Source organism: Triturus cristatus, chromosome 8, assembly GCF_964204655.1.
Source record: "Triturus cristatus chromosome 8, aTriCri1.1, whole genome shotgun sequence".
Classification (NCBI taxonomy): domain Eukaryota; kingdom Metazoa; phylum Chordata; class Amphibia; order Caudata; family Salamandridae; genus Triturus; species Triturus cristatus.
The window spans coordinates 203,269,587-203,291,808 of NC_140591.1; the positions used below are offsets into that span (position 1 = coordinate 203,269,587).

Sequence of the window (22,222 nt, forward strand, 5' to 3'; positions counted from 1 at the left end):
TTCAGTAGGAGAAAATAGGCAGCCCGAAGCACCACAATCCAGATTTCAATAGCAACAATGCCCAAGCCCAGTATATGATCATTAAGTTGGAGGACATCTCTAGTTAATTCAGGCAATTATGCAGAAGTCCAATCTTAATAAAGGTCTAGTGCACCTCAAAGGTCGAATGGTCAGTCAATTAACCAGGTCTGCCTTTCCCTTCTTGGAGGAGAGTCTGGAAAGGTGCTCTCCAAAATTTACTGCAGATGCCTTTGCCTACATTAAGAGGCCTTGCTACATTTCCTAGACCGCCTCTCTTCTGGGAAATAATATGCATTCCCCAATGGAAGAAAGTAGGGGACACGCTTGTTCCCTGTGAGTAGCACTCAATTTCCAAATTCTATTCTTAGAAAATGGCAACTTTTCACATTCAGCTACGGGCAACACTGAAAGACAGGTGCACCAGCAGCAACTAAATGCATGGGAAACACCTGCTTTTATTTATGAATGAAGGACCGCCCATTCGAGCAATTAGTCCCGCCTTACTAGGCGGGTGTTTCCCATTCATTTAGTTGCTGCTGTTTTGTGAAGGATGGCTTGAGATCAAGGAGGTGTTCCGAAACGCGCAAAGCCTAAGAAGTAGAATGCGAATAATAATGCCTAAAGGTGCTGTTGACCTCCTGGCACGGGTGTGCTTCTGTGTGGGCTCCTCACAGTGGGCAACCTTGAGAGTTGGATATATATATATATATATCCCCATCTTGCAGACAAGTATGCTGTCAAGTCAGACCTCTAGGTGACAGGGATGGCTCTGCTGCAGTATGTCAAGGCTTTGGACCTTACATAGTGCTTCATAAATGAAGATTTCAATTATAGCTATGTGACCTACAAGATCAAATTACAGTTGTTTCAACCTAGAGAAATGAGACAATAGCCCTTGAAACTCAAAAGCAGTATGATAACTGGTACAAATACAACCGGACTTTCCCTCAAGATGTCCTGAAGTTGTTCATGAATAACACCTTATGAAATATAGTAATTTGACAGGGTTATTTTTGTGGCGGTACCATGCCTGAAGTAGTGTTATCATTTATGGAAGTCCCGTCGCCAAAAGGATAAAGACATATTTAAGACAGTCTAAACTGAGAAGGTCAAAGAAGACGGTACAAACTTTTTAGCACACCTCGTATTATGAGAGAAGCAAATTCATAAATAAGGAGAGTCTGGAATAAAAAGGGGTGCCCATCAAGTGCATTCAGTAGAGGTGGCAAATGTATTCCTGTTCAGGTGCTGTACTCTGGACCTGAAACAGCACACAGGCATTAGCTATGATATTAGAAACTGCTGGTAAATATGTAATATGTCCTTTTAACATGAGTGGTGCCATTAACAACCAACAGGGAGACATGGCCAGCCTCTAAAGGTGATGGACTCCTGATTCCGGATCTCCATACACAGTTTGGGAATTTCAGACCCATCTGCCCACACTAGCATCCAACCAGACTCTGGAATATGCTCTTGAGGTAGATGAGAACCATAGGAGAGAAGAAAACTGAGTTCTGGCCTGGAATAGCAACTGTGAGGGCAGGTGCAACTGAACCTCCATTTTGGTGGATGGCCCATAACAGCAGATCAGGTGCAGCCAGGAAGACCCTATAGAAGTCTGTCAGCCAAGAGCACATGACTCCTGGAGAACTTCTTGGCTGATTCAGAAAAGTGGGGCGAGATCACAGTAGTGATTGTCCTGGAAGTGAGGCAGGAGCCACCTCACGCAGTTGGGTAGGTGGACCAGAGTGGAGTTGCACAGTGGCAGGCCTAACCCTTTCTCAAAATAGGGCTGAGCCTCGGAAAGAGCATGGCCTCACTGTAGAACTCTGGAAAGCCCTATGATAGTGATAGGAAAAGGGAGGTGTGAGACAACTAGAGATACAGTTAAGAAACAGCTGAGAGTGACGGACAGGAAGAGAAGTGAGACACAAATAAATAAGAAAGACGTTTAAGACATGGAGAAACCAGTGTTTGATAGGGAGATGGGTGAAGACACTTGAACAATTTACAAGGAGACTGATTGTTGAAAGGGAGAGAAAGAGGTGGAGTGGAGGCAGATGTTTAAATGAGATCAAGAGAGGTGAATGCCAATCGAGCCAGAAAAGGGGAGGCAGATGAGAGGCGAGAAAGAAACCGAGACAACTGAGAAAGAGATAGTTGTGAGAGGGAGTGCAGGGAGACAAGAGGAGAAAAAGAGAAATGCTGGTTATTCAGCGATAGATCAGTAGTATGAATTCCAGGCTGTGGATATGTGCAGCTCTTTGATTCCTTTTAAATGCAGGGGACGAGGATGGCATATGGGTATCAAGGGAGCCTTCCTGCACCACTAGGGAGTACTGCAAACAACTCCAACGACAAATGTTTCCACTGGAAAAACAGCATATACTTCTCTAGAAATAAAGTGTGACCCTGGAGAATCACTCCAGGTGCAATGTGCGAATCCTCAGAATTACAAATAAAATCACTTCAAAGGAAGTCCCAACCTATGTCACAAATCTCTTTGATGCTTTACTGAAGGGATCAGGTAGGAGAACCAGCACATGTTGATCGTACCCATAGAGCTGCCCCACTACACAGTAAAAATTCTTATGCCCCAGAAGTCAATGCATGTGTATGTTTCTTAAGGGACAAGAGACTATTATGGCCATAGCAAGGAGAGTCAACCTAATGTTCTTTAATGGCACCCAATCCAGCTCAAGATCTGTCCCACATCATGTTTACCACAAAGACAAAAGTAGAGCACCCTTTCACGTTAATTTTTCAATTGGAGAGATTCAACCTGGTAGTGAGCACAGGAAAAGATAGATCTTAGCAGCTGCGTGGAGGCTCATCAGAGTTTATCATCAGAAGATAGCTTGAACCTAGTCGATGAGTGGTGACATAGGTATTCCCTACAGACTGACTACACACATTCAACCACCCACCAAACCAATGTGCGGTCCGATCTTATCTGATAGAGGAGATTGAACAGGACACTTTGACCCTCTCACAGGACACTTTGACCCTCCCACTATCACTTTGAGCTGAAAAGGGGAGCTCCTTTATTAGTCGATCCCATGTTGGTCATAAAATTAGATAGAAAATATATGTTTGAACGACCCCTCTGATGTGACCAATGGAACAGTCTTGGAGCCTTGAAGGCTGTCATAAGGGTGGTTTTATACAAGAGGAGGCAAGTCTTGTGTTAATTTCTCAATTACCAGCAACATAAGCACAAAAAAACAATCCTTCATGAAGACCTAGAGACACTTTACTTCAGTTAGTGGCCAACTCTGGACACTGCAACTGGATAGACCAAATTATACCTTGCAAGCTTGGGAACAAGATATTACAAGGGAGGTTACAAGGCTGGGGCAATCCTCACCAATAAATTGAGAGCCCGTCTAATGCATAACACTGTAGGAGAGATCAGAGATGAGACAGAGAATGTGCAAATGAAGGAGGAGGGAGGGGGGGGGGGGGGGAGATCGTTTTATACTTTTTAATAAAGTCATAAGTAAAACATCTGATCCCCCTATCCGCATCCTCTTTTGTGGCCTCAAATTACAAAAAATAGGTTTTGAGGTCTTCGAGGAACCCAGAAATAAAGGCAACAGTTTGGAGGCTATCAAAGGTTTGAAACTGGCCAATGCACCAGGACCTGATTGGATCTCCCCCGGTATTCTACATGAATATTGCTCTTCAGCTCCTCACAATTCTGACTAAAGACTGTCAACACATTTAGATGGGGCATAAGGTATTACCCCCACCATGTCAGAGGAGACAATGTTGCTGATTCCTAAACGGGAGAAGAACCCACTGCAATGCACATCCTATTGCCCAACTTCAGCTTTAAATACTGACGTTAACGTTTTAGCAAAAGTATTCTCAAATAGACGAGACATGATTCTGCCTTACCTGATCCATCGAGATGAGGCAGACTTTATTCAGAATCGTACAATGAGTGCTAATACTAAATGGCCATTCACTGGGTTGCTCTGGGAAAGAACATGGGCAACAGGTAATGCTCTAATCTTCCAACTCAGAAAATAACTTTGATAAGGTCGGCTGGGTAATGGTACATGACGTGCTACATAAATGTCTTTGGTTGTCGTTTTAGTGGGTGGTTGCTGGCCATATAATATTCTCTCTGGGCAAGAATTAGACTGACTGGTGGGACCTCTAGGTAATTTTCTATAGGAAGGGGGACCCAACAAGAATGTCCCATGTCCCACCTAATTTTTGCCTTCTTCCTGCAGCCCTTGCTTCAAGAGATCAGGGATAACCCCTGCACGGACTTCTGTTTGGACAAGGTGAAAAACAAACAAAAAATCCACTTTTGCCAGGGTCGTCTTATTCTCTCTAAAAGAACCTGAACAATCCCTTCAGACACTGCTCCCCTTGTTAAAGGAGAGCAGAAGGATGGCAGGTATCCAGATAAACCTGACTATATCCAAAGGGCTGATTCTGGGTGGGTGGTCAGCTCTTGGTCTCCTGTTTGCAGGCCACCAACCCCTTTCTGCTGGACTGCAGACTATCACATATCCAATGACACAATTGAGTCCTGATTTCCCAAGTGTGTGTCCCATATGCTTGAGGCCTTGACCAAATACATCTGTAAAAGAGGGGGGCCACGCATGATTACACAAAGGTTGAAAGATTCCTCAACAATCTACAACTATTAAAAAACACAATTTGGACATTTTTCAAAAACAATCTATCTGGTGATAGAGCTTTGCATTCCCATTTGGGGAAATCAGGCACACTAACATCACTTGCGTGCTGTGTACAATTCAAAACTATCAACGCTCATCAGTTGATACTGGCTACAGTGAGCAGAATCAATCTGTTTAATAATGATGCTATGGAACATATTTGCACTGCACAATGCAGGCTAGTGTTTGCGGCTGGGCAAATCAGGGATTATGAAAAAAGACTATGCCTCAGGTTTGCCATATACGATGCTTAAGAGTATGGCTCCTCTCTGATGACTTCCAGCAGATTGGCAATCTGTTATGTTCTGAAACAGCAGCGCCCCAGAGCTCTTCTATTACCACAGCCGCTACTGGCTAATGGAGTTTAAAAGCTATATGCCACACAAGAGATCAGGCAGTGAGATAAATTACAGCGGTCAAACCAACATGCTCACCTCCCCCAGGTCGGGGACTCAGAGTTCAAATGTTAAGACGCAAGTGTCGAAAAACATTGCATACTTGGCCCAAGGCAGAAAACATCAAGCTGTTTGGAAACGGGTGATGCTGTCAAGTGAAACTACACTGCCAAATGCAGAGTCTCCAAAAGACTTGCCTTTTTAGTCTGGCTTCAGTAGGATGGGAAGAGATACAGCATAAAAGGAGAGTATTAAAGCATAGAAATTTTGCATTATGCAATGTGGCTTATTTTTCTGCCATGGTGCCACTTGGGGACAAAAATGCCATACAAACATTTTCACCAGTTAACCAAAATTCAAATCTGGACGCATTATAATTAACGAAAAGAGCAAAAAGTAAAAAGCTTTGTAAATTGTATAAATATAGTCAGCAGTCAAACAAATGTATCTGCACTATGACCTGGTACCATTATAGCTCCAATTATGACACCATCATTGGCCATGGGGGCTCAAATTATCTAACCGAGAAAGTCGGTAGTCCAGCCATCCCTAGCAGCAGGGACACAGGAAGCACGCCCCTACGCTTGGCCGGCTTCATTATAGTTAAGGAGTCTCCTATCGCACCTAAGCAACAACATATATGTCAAACCTATTGATTAAGGCAGGGGAGGTGAGCCTACCAATTCAACCCCACCATCCTACTGCCTAGGATGGCATGGACAATTGTAGTGCTCATGCGATGAAACCATTAAAGCAATCTAATCAGCAGCTCCATGTGTGCCCAGCTGAGAAACCAGGAAGGTGAGGCTCAGCATTGGGCTCTCATAGCTCTGGTGCGAGCTCAAACATGTCTTGGTTGTGAACTATCTGCTCATAGTCCCGAGTGATGCTGAGGAAGTCACAGGAGGTACCAGCAGATTCTGAAGAAAAAGATAAGAGGAAAAAGGTAGGGAACGATGAGCAGCCGGTAGGTTGTGCTCATGCCAAATGCTGTCAGTAGTGCCATTTGCCATCTGACTCCCTTTACCAATGCATTCTTCCCATGTTTTTCACACTTTCACAAACCTTCCTTCTGTTTTTCCAAATCATTTCCTTTTCTCTGACTGGCCTTCCTACATGCTTGGCCCGTTTTTGCTCACTACCCTATGTTAATACATTTGCGCAATGCTCCCTCACTGTCTCAAGACAATTGACTTGTTGTCATCTCCTCCTCAACTAACGTGGGCACCCCATGACAGGCTGTTTTCACTGCAACTGGTCCTACACCATGGTACTTCACACCTTTACCTCTGTGCTGTCGCTCTCCTCTTTCAGGTTCTTTGATGAGGGATCTGCAGGTCTGCTTCATGAGAAGATGCATCTTTCTGCCTTAAACATTGTGCTCCAGGGCTAAAACCTTTGGCCGCGTTGTGAGGACTGATTGGTGAACCTCTGCAGGACAACAATGGCTATGCAACAATGATAAGCAGACTCGATAACCGTAAGAACCTGAGTATCAATCTATTAAAAGAGACCGACAGTGGTTCCTTCTGGAGACCAAGACAAAAAATGCAAAAGACATAAAATGTAAAAGTGAATTCTATGTCAGGACCAGAGGCTTCAAATTATTCTTATCTTTCTTATTTATTTCAGACTCAGCAGCCTGAACATCACAACAGAAAAAAGAGGACTACATATCCGATGAGTCCCCAAGAAAAACAATATCAAATAAGTCTCTCTATCCACAAATAACAGACATCAAGTAAATAGCACTTCCTCTTTCTTTGCTGCTCAGCAGACAGTTAACTGTTAATTAAAGTTGTTAATGTGAACTGTAATGCGACGACTTAGTGGGTGTTTTATATATTTACTGCTTCACTAACAGTCTTCTGTGATCTCCTGCAGCATTGCCCAGCCATCTACGACTGACAGGCATGGCTCTTAGTCTTTCCTGCTGGACCCAAACCACCTATGGCATTGGATAGTGGAAGAAAGTGGTGGTGTTTTTTATTTTATTTAGAGAACTACCTGACCCGCGTGTAGACCGCTGCAGGTCGCAGTGTTTCTCCAGTCCTCCAGATAAGCTTGGGTGCAGTGCAGCAGGACTGCCCCTAAGGGCCGTGGACCGTGCTCTGCTGAACGCCTCCTCTCTATAAACCCACACCCTGGCGAAGAGAGGGAGCATCAGGTGGGCGTTTAGTAGGAAAGTGCCCCTTTTTGCACGGATACCCCCTAACTTTTTGACAGATACCTGATGCCAACTTGACTGAGTGTGTGCTGGGATCCTGCTAACCAGGCCTCAGCACCTGTGTTCCTTCCCAAAAACGGTACCTTTGTACCCACATTTCGCACATCCCTGGCCACAGGTAAGACCCTTGTAAAAGGTACCATGAGTACCAAGGGCACTATGACCCGCAAAGGCCTCTAAGGGCTGCAGCACCTATTGTGCCACTCTTAGAGACCCTGCACCTTAACACCCATACACTTTCATTGCAGGCTGGGGCATTTTGGTGCAGAGAAAAGGGAAGAGTCGAAATGGCACATCTGTGTGCCATGCCTGCAACCCACTGCCTGTGGCCTAGGTAAATCACCCCTCTAGCAGGGTTCATTAGACCACAGGTGAGGGTACAGATGCATGAGTACTGTACCCCCACAGTGTCTAAGTCCATTCTTATACATTGTAAGTGCAGTAAAGCCATAAAGAGTATATGGTCTGGGAATTGGTCATTACGAACTCCACAGCTCAATGTGTTTACTGAAACCTGGGAAGTTTGGTAGCAATTGTCTCAGCACATTAAACCAGTGTGAGTTTTAATGTAAAATGCACCTAGAAGGCATCTTAGAGATATGGTTTCGGAATGGCTACCCGCCATTTGCCACCCCACCAGACAGGTTTCTGGACCCCTGAGTAGAGGGCCTCCGCTCTCTGCGTCCAGAAACAAAGCCCATCCTCGGCAGACCCTTCGTGGACCCAGTCCACCCCCAGGATGGCCTGGGTCCACAAAGGGGAAACTTCAAAGGCCTGCCGCCTTTGTTAGCTGACCCTGCCTTTCGCTGCCCCCAGCAACTGGCTCCCACAAATTCTGACCCCCCACTTTGGGAGGGAGAATCGGCAGGACAACCAAGACTGGAAGAGAGGTGTGCCCACCTTTTCCAACCACACCCCTCAGGTGGGGGAGCCGAGGTGAGGCACACATCTCAGTCCCCCTCCATCTGGAAGCTGAAGGGACACACCCAATCAGAGAGAGGCTCATGCCCCCCCTCCCACTGGAGGGTAGCAAAAGGGACCCATTGGTCCCACCCTGCACACCCCTGTAACACCCCTAAATTTAGTATTGAGGGGCAACCATGAAACTTGCCTCAGACTAAATAAGAAGAAAGAAGGAGGACAGGAGAGCCGTGCAGAACGAAGAAGAGGACAACAGCAGCTTTGGCCCCAGTCCTACTGGCCTGTCCCAACTTCGACCCACTCCCAGCAAAACCCCGGCGTGTCCAGCAGCCAGCAGCTATCCAGACCCCTGCGAACCTGCCCTGCCTTCAACAAACATCCTGTCTCCCATGAGCAGCAGATTTGCTCCAACTAAAGACTCCAACACAGACCCCGAATCCAGGCGAATCCGCGGTTCTGCACCGCTCTAGACCAGACGCCCAGTACCAGAGTTAGAGGGGCCCAACGCCATGAGGAGGCCTCCCCAGTGATCCTAACCTGGGATCTGGTAATCCCCGACCTGCCTCCACCTTCTACCTGGCGCCTGAGCCTCAACCTGAGTGGTCCCCTCAACCGAAGCTGGTAAGGAAACCCGACACCCAAAGACACCCCTGCGCCCAATGCCCCACGGCGTTTGGTGGCCCAACCAATTGTGTCCAGGAATCCCTCAACAATCCAACTTTACTTTCTTGCCAGTGGTCGCCCTAAGGAAACCTCCTTCACCGAGCCTGCAGCATTTCTTCCAAACCGGAGATCTCCATTTGAAACAGAGCTCCCGACGACTTTTTGGAACCCTGCATCCATCCGCTTCCGTGCCGCTGGTGGTGCAGATCTTGTGCTGATTGTTGGTCCCTGCAGTGCTGATGATCTTAAGCCCAGGAGCTTTGCTCCCACAACCAATTGGTGTGCTTGTTAGCAGCCCCTAACCGACTGCCTTCTTGACCCATTGGCTAACATTGGGCCCCTGCACTCTGCACCCGGCTGCCCTAGAGCAGCTGGTGGTGTGATTTGAGTGCCTCCTTGAGCTTTGGGGTACTTTGGCTCTAACCCCAAACAGCCATTCTTGTAGGTGGTTTACTTACCTGCAAACTGGTACATTCCTTTCTTCCATAGGAACCCATGTTCGGATTTTTCTCCAACAATGTTGAACTAACTTTTGTATTGAAACCAAAGTAACTTAAATGTGATACCAAAATTGTCTTACTTACCTTTGTATTGTAGGTCCCATATTGAGATATCTAGGCATATCACCCCTAGTAGGTAATGTAAATAAAAACTAACACAAAAGTAATCCTAAGTATTTTCAAATTATTCTGAACTGCTTTTAAAGCAAATACAAACCTATAACAATTCCATCCACCATTGCATTTCTGTGTACAGCCTTGCATTTGAAAGTATATTTTACCTACCTGTGCTAAGTTCTGCTTAGTTCTAGAAATAATAACACAAGTATACAATTTTACTACTTACCTAATTTGTCTGGATTCAGTCTGAGTGTGTGCCATCAGTTCTTGCCTGAGTGAATACATGGGGAGAGGATGTGGCCTAACAGCTACGGCAGTCCACCTCGAATCTGGGGAATCTAGTTCGAGTCTTGGCAACAACGCTTATTATCCTGTGATTCTGGGCAAATCACTTAATCTCCCTGTGCCTAACAAAAATGAGTGTGTCCGTCTAACGCAACTGGTGCTCATGAAAAGCTATCTGATACCTTCGGGGCAAGTCTGCGCTGTAAAAAACTCTGGAAAAAAAATACTTAACACACATCCTGATAAGCCTAATTGCTCAACTACACTACCACAAAGGGAATGCAGTCCGATTAACCTTTTCTGCAGCAACTTTAAAACAGAAGGCGCTGGAAACCCTGCGGTGGAAGGGGTTCAGTTGAACAGCCAGGTCTTGAGTCCTTACCTGAATTCCAGCAGAGTGAATGACGTTCGGAGGTGCAAGGAGAGGGGTATGTGTGGAGGGGGGTATGTGTGGAGGGGGGTATGTGTGGAGGGGGGTATGTGTGGAGGGGGGTATGTGTGGAGGGGGTATGTGTGGAGGGGGTATGTGTGGGGGGGCAGGGTTTTGCAGGGCTTCGCTGCAAGATAGTAGGATCAACCTCTGCTGTTGATACAACCGATGCGAGGGGTGAGCGAAGCCCAGGTTTCATGTGGGTTGCTGGAAGTTGATACAGTGGTTGATGAATGCTGTTCCTTGGCTTTGAAGTGCTTTGTAGGTGTGGATCAGCATCTTGAATTGCCATGTCTTCTGGATGGCCAACCAGTGAAGTTTCTTGAGGTGGGGGTGATTTGCGCTCGTCTTGGGTGGTCCAGGACGAGTCGGGCCACTGCATTCTGTGTGGCCTGTAGTCTTTTCAGGATGTGTGCAGTGATTCCTAAGGAGAGCGCATTGCCATAGTCGAGCCGGCTGGTGAGTAGGGCTTGGGCGACGGTTCTTCTGGTTTGAAAATCTTCCGGGGCATGCAAAGGGTGTGAAAGTAGGCAGTGGAGGAAGGGCGGGTCGTGAAGGAATCTGCGGCTAGAATCGTCTCAAAGGTAACTCGTACATCTGATAAAGACTACTAGCCGCAGATTCCTTAACGTAGAATAGATACCCTAGCCATACCAAGAAGCGAGGAGGGGCTGCGAGATAGCTTCCCCACCAAGAGAGACACAGGGCCCCAGCTGGGGACATGGCACATGGACAAGAAGGGAAGGGCCAGGATATCCGAAGCCCAACCAAAGGAGAACAGCCCAACACCCCACAGGGGCAGACAGCGCCTGAAAAGCCTCAAGGAACACAAGGACCACCTCCAAACCCTAGGGAGAAGAGGTAGAACCGGAGGCAGGGCCCACCATAAGAAGCACACACAGCATGACAGAAAATAGCTTAACACACCACAGTTGCAAGCAGCGCACAAGGCAGGGAAGTCTCCACTGCCGAAAGCGCTGACAGAAGAAGAAAGGCACAGTGGTGTATGAGAACAAACAGGCCTGCACAGGATGCACAGCCAGCAGCAGATAACACCACGGAACAGTGCACCCAGGACAAGCGAGATGCCAGCCGAAGGTAGAGGCCAGGAAGGGCCAGGGCACGTCCCACGAGAGGGGCCAGCACGCACTGACCCACGAACGAAGTGTAACCAGCAGAAGACAAACAGAAGCGCAAAACCACTACAACGGAGCGCCACAGGCAGGAGGCTAGACCAGGCCAGAGACAGCGGCCCAGGAGAAGGCCAGCAAGAAGAGCGCACCTGCAACAGACCGTGGCGCCACGGAGAGCAGAAGCCCGAAGGACGACCACCCCTCCCCAGCACAGAATAAGGCTATATAATAGCTACTAGTACCCCACATAGGGCATGTGACGTCCCATAACATGGGAACCCTCTTAGGAAACAATTCCACAGCAGGGGACAAACAGAAGACCTGCGGAGAAAACTGCAGACGGCTTGTCAACAGCCAATAAGGAATACACAGAAGGCCTAATCTCAGGGTCTACAAGGCTTACCAACAGCCAAACCCATAAGTCAAAACAGGGCTGAGCCGGCAGCCAACAGCACCAAGGTCCAAACAAAAGGACCCAAGGCACATGAACCACACAGAACTAACAACCGGGGCTATGCTCTACAAGACCCCAGGAAAACCACGGAAGAACACCTTCCAAAACACAGACCGACTCACAGGTCACTGAGGAGGAGGAGGAGGAGAAGGAGGACGAAACCCCGCAAGAAACCTCTGAATGGCAGAATCCGCAGGGGCGTGGAACAAAAGAGTGCCATCAAAAGGAAGACCCACCAACTGTTCCCTCACGTTCTCCAGGAACACACTATCCCGTAGCCAGGCATGCCGAAGAAGGGCCACCAAAAAAGCCATGGTACGACCAAGCACGTCCGAAAAGTCCAGAGCCGAGCAAAGAATAAAGGCTGCCAGCTTCCAGCCATCCAACACATGGTGCCTGAGACCAACACAGGCAACCTCCGGAGAAGCAGCCGACAAAAGGGACTCCGCCGTGGCCCTTGCTAATACACAAAGAGTGTTAAGGGCCCGCAAAGCCGCACTGGTGGAGGCGAAGATATTGCACCCTCAGGAATCTAACCAGCGGGCCTCCCGTGAAGGGGGAGACAACACCGATGGCTGGCAGAGGGAAAGACAAATAGGGTCATGCGGCGCAGGATGGTGGCGGTGCATAAGTGGCTGGGGGACCGGTTCCCCCGTGGCGGGCCGCCCCCAAAAGAGACGTGTGGAGCGAAGCTTTAAAGGGGAAGAAGCAGCTCCCGACCCCCATAACCCTGATGGAGGACCTCCAGAAGATGATCCGTGGGGAAATGGGCAGCTGGATCGCCCATGCGCAAGATCTCCGCCGCCGTGGAAACAGCCCAAGCGAAGGCAGCACCGGCCTCCGTAGGGTCCCATGGCGGGGAAAGCAGCTCCTCGGGGGCGACGGCTGCAAGCTAAGGCGGCCGTCCCCCAGGCCAACCGTAGGAAGGAAAGGCCAAGTCCGGAAAGGAGGAAGGGGGCCCGAGGAATGGGGAACCTGAGGTTCTTCCGGCGAAGACTGCAGGCGCGGCAACGGCGATGAGCCGTCCTTGGAAGATGCCGGGGAAAACTCCACGATGCGGCAGCCCGTCTCCGGAGAAGATGAAACCAACAATTGCCGAACCTCTGGAGAAGAGGGGCGTCTGAAGACGACTCAACGACCAGACGCCGGCCTGGCGCCGTTGAGTCTGCGACCGGCATCAGGTCAACGTCGAAAGGCGCCGAAGGGGACGCCGGAACGACCTCCGCCACAACGGGTGGCGCAGGAGGAGATAGCACAGGGACCCCCGCGGGGGTTTGTGGTGACGCAGTGGCGCCAGGGTCTGAAGGAGGGAACCCCGGAGGGCCGCACCCCGACGGACCCACATCCTCCGAACCTGGATCCGAACAGGTCTGAAGGAGGGAACCCCGGAGGGCCACACCCAGACGGACCCACATCCTCCAAACCTGGATCCGAACCTGTCGGGGCCGGAGACGCCGGTGATGCCGCAGAAGTCCCCGCACGCGGCAAGGGATCCGCAGATGTCCCAGGAAGAGAAGGAGGAGAAGGAAGAGCCAAAGAGGCCTGCAAGGCTGCCGCATGGGTCTCCATCTGGGCTCTGGTCGACCCCGCGCCGGGGAATGACGGATAGGATGGCGACGCGCGGGGCCGCACCACCCGCAGAGAACCCACGCCAACAGGCCGGGGACCGGGTCTCGGGGGACAAACTGCAACACTTGCTAACAGGTGAGCGGCGCCCTTGCGGCCTGGGAGAAGGACGATGTCGGAGATGGAGGCGGCGGTTCTTGGAACCCGTCTGTGGGGGACGGGCGCGGCGCTGACACTGACCTGGACATGCGTGCCGAAAGGCGCTTCATCCGGCGCTCCCGCCGGGACTTCGGCTTCATTTGCTGACACGCCTTACAATCCGTGGAGTCGTGGTGCTCCCCCAAACACCACATGCAGATGGGGTGAGGATCCGTCGCCGACATCTGCCGCGCACAAGTCGAGCACGTCTTGAAGCCCGAAGGCATTCGCACACTGTACCCAAGAAAAACGCCCAAAATGTGAAAAGGCGGCCTGAAACAGGCCAGGAACACGATCCGGGTCAGTGTTCCACGCAGAAAAAGAAGAAAACTGACGTCAGCGCGCCGGGGTGGGGCTTATGTGAGCTCGCTGACGTCACGCCCATGGAGGGCGAAGTCGCGTGGTACAGCCCCCTGGCGCGCAGAAATGCTGGGCAAGAAAGTTTTCCGGGTCCAGTCTCACGCCTCGGGATAATTCTATGTTAAGGAATCTGTGGCTAGTAGTCTCTATCAGATAGTGCATATCACCACCCTCTGATCAGCATAAACTACTCACCCACGCTACCATAGAAGAGTATTTGGGATTAAGAATTTAAGCCCCGTAAATCAATAAGGGTCATCTGGACTTTCTACAGTGTACCTCATTTTGGTGCACTACATAAAAAGCCAGCTTTCCACACCTGGTCATCCAGGATTGCGCTTCCATGACGGGCCAGCCAAGGTGAATGTGTGATGGGTAGAAACTTGGGCAGACAGAACAGTATAGGAGCAAGGAAAACACAAATGGCAAACATGCCAGACAGAGAAGCAAGGGGGTTGGCAGTATGCCATCAATAGTCAGACCTGACAGGAGGTAAGTACACAGGGAGGGTAACCGGATAGGCAGGAGAATGGTCACCTGTCACCTGTGTGTGTGCTCTGCACCAGCTACTGCAGATGCTGGTCTTCATACCGGATGTGCTCGCTGGCTGAAGCAGTCATTGTTTTGCCATTTTAAAAAAATTATGTTTATGCATATAATTATAGGTCATTAGTGTTGCAGCCTCAAGTTACAGTCATCTTACTTGGGTCATGCTTAAAATAGGTTGATAGGATTACCTTAGAGCTACTTCTTTCTGTTTTTCAAAATCAACCGATTTCCAGTCGTGTTCCTTTTGCTTTAATCTCTCAACTTCAGTGTCTTTTTGCTTCTGAATCTGCTGTTTGTTGTGTATCTCTCGCAATTCCTTTAAAAAGTAAAAACATACATTCACATGTACTCTTACTTCGGTAGTTTTTGGATCTCTCCGTGAAGTAGTGGAATACCAAACGTAAAGTTCATGAATACATTGTAATGAGGTTTGTGGTTGACACAATACTGAGAGCAATCTCCAAAATGTTAGGTGCGTCAATTAAGTTACTGTTTCAATAATCAATGTATGCACATTATATTTGAGAGTAAGCATCCTCCAACATAACATTACTAATGTACTCATTATGTGAAAGAAAAGAACTATTAAACATTACATTTGATTTCACAGTATGATATTCAAAACTGGCAGACAAAATTGGAAATAAGCACAACCATTATGAGCAACACAAATCAAAAATAGATACAATAGTAAGCGATGTACACAAAGCAACAATGCCACAAGACAAGTATGCTGCTTATTTGATGGATTAATTAGAATGTCAGAACTTCTCAGACAAAGCTTCTTTCAAATATGTTAAATAAGAATTACTGGAGGTGTTGTCCCTTAGCTAATGAAGTAACTGGAGGTGCTGAGCCTTAACTTTCAGTCACTGAAATCTTCAAAAGCCATAGGTGAATGTATTTTATCACTACCATTTTGGCTACAAATGTGGAAATCAAAGCACCTTTTTTAGATTCCTCTATAAATCATTTAGCCCAGTTCAGGGTCAACACACGAAATAGAGCACTTTATTTCCAGAGCTTGAAACTTGTTAAATATAAAATACAAAACTAGACAATAAGATGGACACGCAGGATATTATGTTAACAAAGCCACTTCATCTCACATGTGGTACAAGAGCTGTAGGGTTTGAATGTCTTGATGGGTAGAGGTGGAATAGTAACACAAAGTTAGCTTACCAACATTGAAAAAAACTGAGTTAAGATAAAGGGATGGGGAAGGAGTTAACACCAGACAGATAGAAGAAGAGTTAATGCTAAATTAAGGAGTAAGTCTTTAGAGAAGACCTGGCGTTAAAGCTGAAATTTAAAGCGATCGAGGTTCATTTAGCATCAAAAACGGAATGATAAATTGAAGTAGACCGTCTACTAACCCTCACATGGCAACTTATACAATGTCCCGGTAACCAAAGTTTGTATATCTAATCATATTCTCTGTGGGTGCAAGCATACTTCATTGAAACCTTTATCAAAACATGCCCTATAGGTGGATATTTAATCTGAGAAGTTAAAAAGGAGTATGGAGCTGAAGGTAGCTTCACACATCACATAGTATTACTGAGACATACAGTCAACCCAAGAAATACCACCGAGGATTGTATCACCCAACTCAAAATCAAACACTAAATACTTAAATGGAGCATACGGCTGATTCATATACAAGGATGTGGGACAAAATGTCCTTCCCACTTATTGATCTTTTTAGGGTATGTTTACAGAATTGCTCATCTGCTTGTGTTCCTGGCAGTAATCCTACATTAGATGCATTTTATTAATACTTTTTTTTAAACTCGCACGAGTCACAATATTTTGAAATATCCTCGAAAATTGCAACTAAGACTAAAAGATTTACACATTTAAAAAAAGTTCCTACTGTGATAAGAGCATAATGAAACGATATTGCAAAAATAAAAAAGGAGAAAAAACGCATTCACGTTTAGTATAATTTAAATACAATTACATAACCTCAACATGTTCAAACAGAAGTTTTGCTTGCATTCTTTTTTTTTTTTTTTTTTTTAACAGAGAAAACAATCTGCAACACTCACTTTAAGCTGGATTTGGAAACTCACAATGTAAGGTTGCATACAATAAACAATATGCAGAAAAAAGTCAGTCTAATACTTCAGCCACTACCTATTTTTCTCAGATATCCATGCAGTAAAGACATTCAACCAGTCAACCTCAAGTGCACTCAAAATAACAAGCATTTGCAATGCAATAGGTCTCGTATTTGTGAGAGTTTAAGCTATTGGCATTGTAAATGACTGTGCCATTTATATATGTGTTTGGAAAACCTGCAAGTGTTGCGTAAACCTGTACTTTGTACTTATACTGGTTACTTATGAGAAGCAAGGCTGGCAGTAAATGCATCTCTTTTACTGCCTTGCTTCTTGTAAGCAAAGACTATAAGTACAAAGTGCGTGTTCATGCACCGCTTGCAGGTTTTGTAAACACAAATAAAAGGCATTGTCATTTGCAATGCCAATAGCTCAAACTCTCGCAAATGCGAGACCTATTGCATTGCAAATGCTTGTCTATCCCATGCTACTGTTGATCAGTACCATTTAGGGTTATCCTTCTTATTTGAGACACTAATCAATACCTAATCACCTAAGTAGTGCGCTTGCTTTTTCACTGGTGTTTACGGGTTATCTATAGGCTTTACCACAATCCACTTGCGAACCCACTAGTTTGTTTCTTATTTAAGTTAAACTTCTAAATAACAATGCTGAAAGTGCACAGTTTTATAAACTATAAAGTCACCAGTGACCAGTTTAATATGTAATGTTTGTCACTATTGAGTAAATGGAGGGCATTCAAGACCGACTTACGCATTTGTGTATATTTATAGGCATCCAATAGACCATCTAAAAATAGGACAAAAAATAGAGAATGTGGCCTAAGGCCAGAGCTCCTGACTTTGCAGCTGGGGAACCAGGTACGAGCTTCGGCGCCAGCTCAACATCCTGTGATTCTGGGCATATCACTTAATCTATCCATGCCTAACAAAAATGAATGTGTCCTTGTGCTCATCATAAAGTCAAGTTAGCGCTATATAAAACTGCCCAACATTTTTTTATTTTTTTTTTAATCACCCAATCTTTATAGAAGCCTCTCCGCTTCATGTAGGATAGATTTTTGATAATAGCTGTGACTGCAGCTTGGACCGCAGAATTAATGTGATGCACAAATGATAAAATGGCCTAGGGCCGGGGTTTTTGGCTGAAATTATTGCTTGCAGTTAAAGGAGGAGGCACGAGTTGTTGGCGCTCAACGTGTAGAGTGTTTGTCTTTTGAGCAGTCACTGAAAGAACGAATAAACAAGTAAAACCGGTATTAAAGTTGTTGTCTTAGCCGGACAATTACCCCACAGAGACACCAGACCACAGAGACGCGCGTGTGCGTGTCCCCTGGAAGTAGAGAAGTTTATCTCACCTTGTTGAATACCGTCGATTGTGAAGAGGAATTGGGAAGGAATATGCTACTTACCAGTATGCATCTGTTCTTGGCATGTAGAGCTGCAGATCTATACACTGTGCATAGCTCGCCATCTGGTGTTGGGCCTGGATATTTGCAGTTTGTTTTTCCTCTTGGAAAGTCTTTGGAAGTCACGAGTTCGGTGACTCCTCCCTTGGTTCGTATTGCGCATGGGCTTCGGCTCCATCCTCAGATTGTTTTTCGCCAGCAGGGAAAGATGGAGCGTAGTGGTAACAGTAAAGAAACCCATGTGTGTTGTATCTAAATAAGATAAGACTGGAACGGATGAACAAGTTACTTACCTTCGGTAACGATATATCTGTAAGAAACATTAGTTAGTTAGATTCCTCACCTTAGAATATCCCCAGGCGTCAGACTGGATCCGGAAGATTTTTCGTCAGCAATACCCCTTGCGCGTCGCTAGGCGTCGTCTGCGTCGTGCGCCGGGATGACGTCAGAGTACTTAGACGCCGCCCTCGCGCGCTGACGTCAGTTCTTGTACATAGCCTTCCGCGCCAGGAACGCAGAGCCATGCAAAGACCGACACTGGTGCCAAAAATAAAATCTAGGGGCCTGAAAAGGATAACCTTAACCCTAGATGTCAGTTCGCAGAACGGGGAGGATGGGTGGGTCGGTGAGGAATCTAACTAACTAATGTTTCTTACAGATACATCGTTACAGAAGGTAAGTAACTTGTTCATCTGAAAGAAACACGTTAGTTAGATTCCTCACCTTAGAATAGATACCCAAGCAATACCATCCCCGGTGGTGGGTCTGCGAACCAAGATCACACCAGAAAGTCCTGGAGGACAGAACGGCCAAAGAAGCCATCCCTCCGGACTTGGCTGTCAAGGCAATAATGCCTGGCAAACGTGTGTAGCGAAGCCCACGTCGCCGCCTGACAGATGTCCTGCAAAGGGACACCCCGTCCCAAAGCAGTAGTAGCCGCAGTGGCCCGAGTAGAATGGGCGCGCAGCCCAGCAGGAGGGTCCTTTTTTGCCAAGGAATAACAAATTTTGATGCACAAAACGACCCACCGAGAGATGGTCCGTTTGTGCACAGCTTTCCCCTTCTTAGCACCCACGTATCCAACGAAAAGTTGGTCGTCCACCCGGAACTGCTTTGTGCGGTCCAAATAAAAGGAGCGCGCACGTTTTGGGTCCAGACGGTGGAGCCTCTCTTCCTCTTTGGAAGGATGCGGAGGCGGAAAGAAGGTGGGCAAGGTGACAGACTGCCCAAGATGAAACGGAGTCACCACTTTCGGAAGAAAGGAGGGACGAGGTCGAATGACAACCTTGTCCGGATGAACAGACAGAAAAGGAGGCTTTGAAGATAAAGCCTGGAGCTCACTCACCCGTCTAGCCGAGGTGATGGCTACCAGAAAAGCAGTCTTAAGCGTCAGCAGACGAAGAGGACAAGTATGAAGAGGCTCAAAGGGAGCGCACATCAGGAATGTCAGGACAAGATTCAAGTCCCACTGAGGCACAGGAGGGAACGTGTGAGTAATGCCCTTTAGAAAGCGTGTAACTACAGGGGACTTGAAAAGAGAAGGCTGATCAGGAAGCCGCAAGAAGGCAGAGATGGCAGCAAGATAACCTTTCAGGGTGCCCAGGGCAGAGCCCTGCCGGGCCAAAGAAAGAAGAAAGAGGAGAACCTCAGAAAGAGGGGCGGAAAGGGGATCCACAGCCTTTGCTGTGCACCATGCCACAAATTTGTTCCACCGGCAGGCGTATACCGTCTTTGTGGAGGGACGCCTGGCTGCCAGAATGATATCACAGACTTCAGGAGGCAAGTCAAATGGCATCAACTGCCGCCGCTCAATCTCTACGCATGGAGGTGGAGGCTGGGCAGGTTCGGGTGGAGGACCGTCCCCTGCTGCTGCGACAGAAGATCCTCCCGAAGGGGCAGACGTATCGGAGGACCGGTCAACATACTGAGTAGCTCGGGATACCAGTACCTTCGTGCCCAGTCCGGAGCCACCAAGATGACTTGGGCCCGGTCGCGCCTGATCTTCTTCAGCACTCTGGGCAGAAGTGGTATAGGCGGAAAGGCGTACAACAGACCGCAACTCCACTCGTGACGAAAAGCGTCGCCGAGCGAGTGCCGCCTTGGAAATTCCAACGCGCAGAACTGCTGACATTGCGCGTTCTCTTCGGTGGCGAATAGATCTAACCAAGGCTCTCCCCACTGCTGAAAGAGACCTTGCGCCACTTCGGAGTTCAGACGCCATTCGTGATCCATCATGCACCGGCGGCTGAGTTCGTCTGCTCTGGCGTTCAGATAGCCCGCCAGATGTTGAACCACTAGGGCGACGCCCTGGTGTTCCAGCCACGTCCAGAGGAGCAGAGCCTCCTGACAAAGGGTCCACGACCCCACCCCGCCCTGTTTGTTGCAATACCACATGGCGGTGGTGTTGTCCGTGAACACCTGCACGACACTGCCCCTGACAGAGGGAAGGAAGGCTTTCAGTGCAAGCCGGATCGCTCTCAACTCCAACAGGTTGATGTGGAGACGAGACTCCGCCGGAGACCAGAGGCCTCTGATCTCCGCCTCTCCCATATGGCCACCCCATCCCAGGAGGGACGCATCCGTCACTACGACATGCTCCGGTTGGGGAAGGGAGAGGCTTCTGCCCATGACCCAATCGCGGTCCGTGAGCCACCACTGCAACTGCTGTGCAGTGCCCTCCGAGATCAAGACATGGTCGGACAGGTTGCCGTGATGCTGGGCCCACTGAAACTTCAGGTCCCACTGCAGAGCCCGCATGCGCCGCCTGGCGTGATGCACTAGCAGGATGCAGGAGGCCATCAGCCCCAGAAGCAGCAACACTAGCCTGACCGAAACCCAGGATAGAGGCCGAAAGATGGGAATCAGGGCCTGAATATCCCGGACCCGCTGTTCCGGTGGATAGACCCGGAACTGCGCCGAATCGAGAACCGCTCCGATGAAAAGGAGCTTCTGAGAGGGACTCAGGTGTGACTTCGGCACGTTGATGGAAAACCCCAGCAAATGCAGGAGATCCGCCGTAGTCTGGAGGTGGGAGACGACTGCCTGGGGCGAGCCCGCCTTCAACAACCAGTCGTCGAGATAGGGGAAGACTGGAACCCCTGATCTGCGCAGATGAGCTGCGACCACCGCCATCACTTTCGTGAACACCCGAGGGGCACTGGTGAGACCGAAGGGGAGCACGGTAAACTGAAAGTGCTCTGGGCCCACCGTGAACCGCAGGTAACGCCGGTGGGCCGGCAGGACGGGGATGTGGAAATATGCGCCCTGCAAGTCCAACGCTACCATCCAGTCTCCGGGGTCTAGGGCAGCTAGAACCTGAGCCAAAGTCAACATCTTGAACCTTTCCTTCCGGAGGAAGGCATTGACGTTCCGGAGGTCCTAGATAGGGAGTAGGCCCCCTTTGCCCTTCTTGGGAACCAGAAAGTAGTGGGAATAACAACCACGACCTACTTCTGGGCTCGGAACGCGCTCGACGGCCCCCTTGGCCAAGAGGGCCAAAACTTCCTCGTGGAGAAGATTCAAATGATCCCCCGAGATACGGTGGTGCTGCGGTGGCATGGCTGGAGGGGTCGTCTCGAAGGGGAGGGAGTAGCCCCTTCGGACGATTTGCAGCACCCACCTGTCCGATGTGATGGACCGCCAGTGGAGCAGGTGATGGCGAACTCTGCCGCCCACTGGCGAGGAATGGGCCTGAAAGCTCGGACTAGGAAGGTTTTGAGGCGGATGCTGCCGGGGTGGATGTGGACTGACCTCGTCGTCCTCCAGAACCGCCTCGGCGGAAACCACGTCCGCGACTGCGCGCAGGTTGATTCTGCGGCTGGTGGCTAGGCGTACGTGAGGAGGCACCCCTTCCTTGGCCACGAAAGGGGCGAAAGGGTGCGACCGTGGGGCCGAGAGGCCCAAGGACTTGGCTGTAGCCCGGGAGTCCTTAAAGCGATTCAGCGCACTGTCCGCTTTCTCGCCAAAAAGGCGAGTGCCATCAAAGGGCATGTCCATGAGAGAGCTCTGGACATCACCCGAAAATGACGTGGACCGCAGCCAGGCGTGACGTCTAAGCGCCACTGAGGTAGAAATCGCCCTACCCAGCGAGTCCGTGGTGTCAAGCCCACATCTTATAGCATGTCGCGCGGCATCCCTCCCATCGGCCAGAGCCTGGGTAAGTCGTGTCCGGACCTCCTCCGGACACAGGGGCAGCGCGTCCTCCACCG

The 22,222-nt window shown here is 48.7% G+C and overlaps 1 protein-coding gene across 6 annotated transcripts in view; it reads right to left on the reverse strand.

Moving 5' to 3' along the window:
* The window catches only part of ITSN1 (intersectin 1), a 1,732,490-nt gene that overhangs the window by 871,575 nt on the left and 838,693 nt on the right, over positions 1-22,222 (reverse strand). For all 6 annotated transcript variants that reach the window (XM_085621357.1, XM_085621360.1, XM_085621358.1 and 3 more), the window contains one exon: positions 14,711-14,838. In XM_085621357.1, the coding sequence (XP_085477483.1) occupies positions 14,711-14,838 (128 nt within the window). The remainder of the gene's footprint in view (positions 1-14,710; positions 14,839-22,222) is intronic.